This window comes from Oncorhynchus masou, unplaced genomic scaffold, assembly GCF_036934945.1.
Source record: "Oncorhynchus masou masou isolate Uvic2021 unplaced genomic scaffold, UVic_Omas_1.1 unplaced_scaffold_781, whole genome shotgun sequence".
Lineage (NCBI taxonomy): Eukaryota > Metazoa > Chordata > Actinopteri > Salmoniformes > Salmonidae > Oncorhynchus > Oncorhynchus masou.
In genome coordinates this window covers 226,656-230,589 of record NW_027014279.1, presented here as the reverse complement: position 1 = coordinate 230,589, position 3,934 = coordinate 226,656, and the positions used below count along the sequence as shown (strand labels likewise).

Below are 3,934 nucleotides of genomic sequence, written 5' to 3'. Positions count from 1 at the left end.
GAGAGATGTAAAAACAGGTAAAAGTAGACTTTCACAAGCTGTTTAACCTCCAGTGTTACTGTGCTGTACAAACAGGATGCTGCTCCTCGGACACATTCAGACATCAACTTTGGCGGTCAGAGAACACGTTGCAGCTCTGCATTCATTTCTTCATTGTCTGTGGGACTTTTTATTGTTTCTTTACTTTTGGAACCAAACTAACCATTAAATATTTACTCCGGTTACCTTGAGATACAATTCAACTGCAGGGTGAAAGGGAGGAACATTGGAACAACCAAAAGGTATGAACTGCTGTTAGTTACCAAGGAGGAACCCATCTGACAAACAACAACAAGACGAGAGACTCCATTCTGTTTACAGCGTTCATAAGGGTTTTACTGTATCAAACCAACGTCCTACAGAGATCCACCGGAACCAAACTATTCTGACAATTATCTCAGTAAATTTGACTAACGTTGGAAGAGATGAGATCTATGTTTTCCCACCCTGCCGTCCTGTTCCTGTGGATTCAGAGTTCTAGTGGATGGATGCATCCTAAATGCCAGATTTATGACAGTGGTGAAGACTTGGGACACTTTCCCACCTGGATCTGCAGCCACATACCTCATTATGCAGAACGTTACACTGCTGCCTGTCAAGATGTCACAGCCATCGAGGAGGATCTACTTGGACTTCCCCCTAATATCAATACCCTCTGCATATACATGACACATGGTGAAAATAGATCCATGTCTCTGGGCTTTTTCTCTCAGTTTCAGGATCTGGAGTACCTGTACATTGAGGGCTGTTTTACTCAAATCCTTCCAACTGGGAACAGTCACCTTCTAAATCTGCAACATATGTACTTGATAGATAGCTGGGGAACAGGCTCTGGGTGCTGTGATTGTCATATTGGGCCCCATACATTCAGAGACCTAGTTAAGTTATGTGATTTGACCATACAGGGTTACAGGTTAACAGCAATGGCCGCAGACGTTTTCCATGGCATCCCTCAGTTACAAAGATTCATCATTATTCAACCCTGTGTAGATGATTTGTCAGAGATACTATGCAGAATAATGAATATAAAGTCACTTATAGAGCTAAAAATAGTAGCACCAGAGATACAATCGTTAAACCAATCAAACTGCTCCATTTTAAACACAAAAGAAAGCATGAAACCTCTTTTTAACAATCTAGCATTCTCTGACTTCTCATTTGGTGAAATAACACATATAGAGGAAGGTTCATTGGCTTGGCTCCAGAACCTCACAATGTTATCAGGGGTTTTCAGCCAGGAAGTCCTACTGCACCTTCCCCTGTCTGGGATAAAACAAATCCAGGGCTTCAGTTGCTATGGGATCAATGTCATTGATATTGAAAGTATCTGTAATGTAGTGTTTTTGCTTTCAATCAAGAAAATATTCGTAAACAATGCCAATACAAGCAGCCTCTCCATGTCCAGTGTTGAATTGTGCACTGGGCTAGAATATATGGGTTTAAGTGTTGACCTAGAATATATGGGTTTAAGTGGGCGTGGATCCATCCATTCTACTACCCATTTGAAATGGAATTTTATTTCCAGACTAAAAAAACTTAACGAATTAGACATAGATTTCCTGAGAGATAAAAACCCTGATATTTGCTCATTCCAAAAACAACCAATCACATGGTTAACCAAACTAACTTTGTTAATCAATGTACAAATGCTTTTTGCTAAACATTTTAGCTGTCTTGTTAAGCTGCAGTATCTGGATATAAAACAGAATTTAATTTCAAACGTTGAAGACTTTGCTTTCATGGGATTGACAAATCTGGAGTCCTTGGACATTACAAGTAATAAGATAACACAGATAAATGCAAACACATTTTTTGGTTTACATAGTTTGACATGGTTAGACCTCAGGAACAATCCACTTATTCACAACATTGAGGCAATGTCTTTCACACACCTCATGTCTCTTAGACAAGTGTTTCTCGGGCAAGTGCACAACCCACTAACAGAACCTGTGATCAAGATGAATCTGACACTTATATTTGGAGGAATTCTGAGTCAACTGACTCATCTGTACATTAGTTCAGCTATGAGGCCGATGCAGTTGACTATCGGCAGTAACATCACATCTAAACAGAACCTGAGTCTCCAGCTCAAAGGCCAGACGGTGTCATTTCAAGGACTGTGACAGACCTTTCTTTCAGTCTGTAACCCATCTTCATGCTGATGCTGAAGAATTCCTTTGTGGATCTGAATTCATGGGAAAGTACTTCACGTCTGTGGAGACATTTGACTACAGATCGAAGCTTTCAGCTAAAAGGGTTGATTTAACATCAATGAATCATCTGATTCACCTGAGGAAACTGACTCTACGACAGGTGGATCTTTTAACACAGCGTTCTGCCGACATCATTTTTCACAACTTGACCAAACTGGAGGTTCTGGAACTTGTCAACTGCAGGATTTATTCTTTAGAGTGGAGTTTAACTAAAGACTTGAAGTCTTTGAAAACGGTGTATCTGCAGATAGAGAACATTTATAATGTATTCTACAGCTTTACTGAACCTCTCTCTAGTCTTAAGTATTTGATGTTTAATAATTTACAGATGTTTTGCAGTTGTGTCAATGCTTGGCTCATTACATGGGCAAAGGGGTGCAGGCAGGTTGAAGTGATCATGCTTACTCCGTATACTAGTCCCATTATGTATGCTTTGGAGGACTTGATATGCTTGTCGGACAATGGAATAGACACACCTAATTTTGTCAGGTACACAGAAGCCAACTGCACAACAGAGGTTGGCTTTGTGCTCTTTGTTGCGACTGGCCTGGGAGTCCTGTTCTTCATTGCTTGTGGTGTTCACAATCACACTTGGTTGGCTGTCGGAGGACATGCGATCCAACACCAGGGGGCGCTACCACTACGATACGTTTGTCTCCTATAGTGGGAAGGACGAGCGCTGGGTGGTGGAGGAGCTGCTACCTAATCTGGAGCAGAGGGGTCCTCCTTTCCTGCGCCTCTGTCTGCACAGCAGGGACTTCCAGCTGGGGAAGGACATTGTGGAGAACATCACAGACAGCCTCTACCGGAGCCGACACACCCTCTGCCTAGTCAGCCGCCACTACCTACGCAGTAACTGGTGCTCTCTGGAGATGAAGCTGGCCACCTACAGGCTGCAGGTGGAGCAAAGGGACATCCTCCTCCTGGTCTTCCTGGAGAAGATCCCCCCTCGCCGGCTGTCTGCCCACCACAGGCTGGCTCGCCTGCTGAAAACCAGGACTTATCTGGACTGGCCCCAAGACCCCCTTCAGCACCAGGCATTCTGGGACAGACTGTGGGCTAAACTGAAACCTCTGTCTGAAACGTGACGTCAGAGGTCGATGTACTGTAAGACATTCTGGACTGAAATGTGTCATCAGAGGTCAATGTGGGACATTGTGCTAGTGCAGATGTAATGTTGACACATATGTTGAGGTATGGCATTTTGTCGTTTAAAGTACTCCGTACAAATGTCAACCACTATTTGGGATTTGTTTTGACAATTCTGGTGAAGTCCTTGTAATATTCTACCTGCAGTGTACTGTAAATATTCTACCTGCAGTGTACTGTAAATATTCTACCTGCAGTGTACTGTAAATATTCTACCTGCAGTGTACTGTAAATATTCTACCTGCAGTGTACTGTAAATATTCTACCTGCAGTGTACTGTAAATATTCTACCTGCAGTGTACTGTAAATATTCTACCTGCAGTGTACTGTAAATATTCTACCTGCAGTGTACTGTAAATATTCTACCTGCAGTGTACTGTAAATATTCTACCTGCAGTGTACTGTAAATATTCTACCTGCAGTGTACTGTAAATATTCTACCTGCAGTGTACTGTAAATATTCTACCTGCAGTGTACTGTAAATATTCTACCTGCAGTTTACTTTGTATGATTCTTCTAAAATAATCCTGTTT

At 42.1% G+C, this 3,934-nt stretch overlaps 2 protein-coding genes across 2 annotated transcripts; both read left to right on the top strand.

Moving 5' to 3' along the window:
* Window positions 1–120: 120 nt before the first annotated feature.
* Window positions 121–2,234, top strand: LOC135537449 (toll-like receptor 3). Its single transcript, XM_064963610.1, has one exon. The coding sequence runs from the start codon at window positions 465–467 to the stop codon at window positions 2,160–2,162; it is 1,698 nt and encodes a 565-aa protein (XP_064819682.1). The 5' UTR covers window positions 121–464; the 3' UTR covers window positions 2,163–2,234.
* A 561-nt stretch (window positions 2,235–2,795) lies between these two features.
* Window positions 2,796–3,574, top strand: LOC135537450 (toll-like receptor 13). Its single transcript, XM_064963611.1, has one exon. The coding sequence runs from the start codon at window positions 2,864–2,866 to the stop codon at window positions 3,338–3,340; it is 477 nt and encodes a 158-aa protein (XP_064819683.1). The 5' UTR covers window positions 2,796–2,863; the 3' UTR covers window positions 3,341–3,574.
* The last annotated feature ends 360 nt before the right edge of the window (window positions 3,575–3,934 follow it).

Bases quoted from the DNA above. Each gene is read 5' to 3' on its own strand.
- LOC135537449 (XM_064963610.1), top strand. From the start codon at position 465: ATGAGATCTATGTTTTCCCACCCTGCCGTCCTGTTCCTGTGGATTCAG.
- LOC135537450 (XM_064963611.1), top strand. From the start codon at position 2,864: ATGCGATCCAACACCAGGGGGCGCTACCACTACGATACGTTTGTCTCC.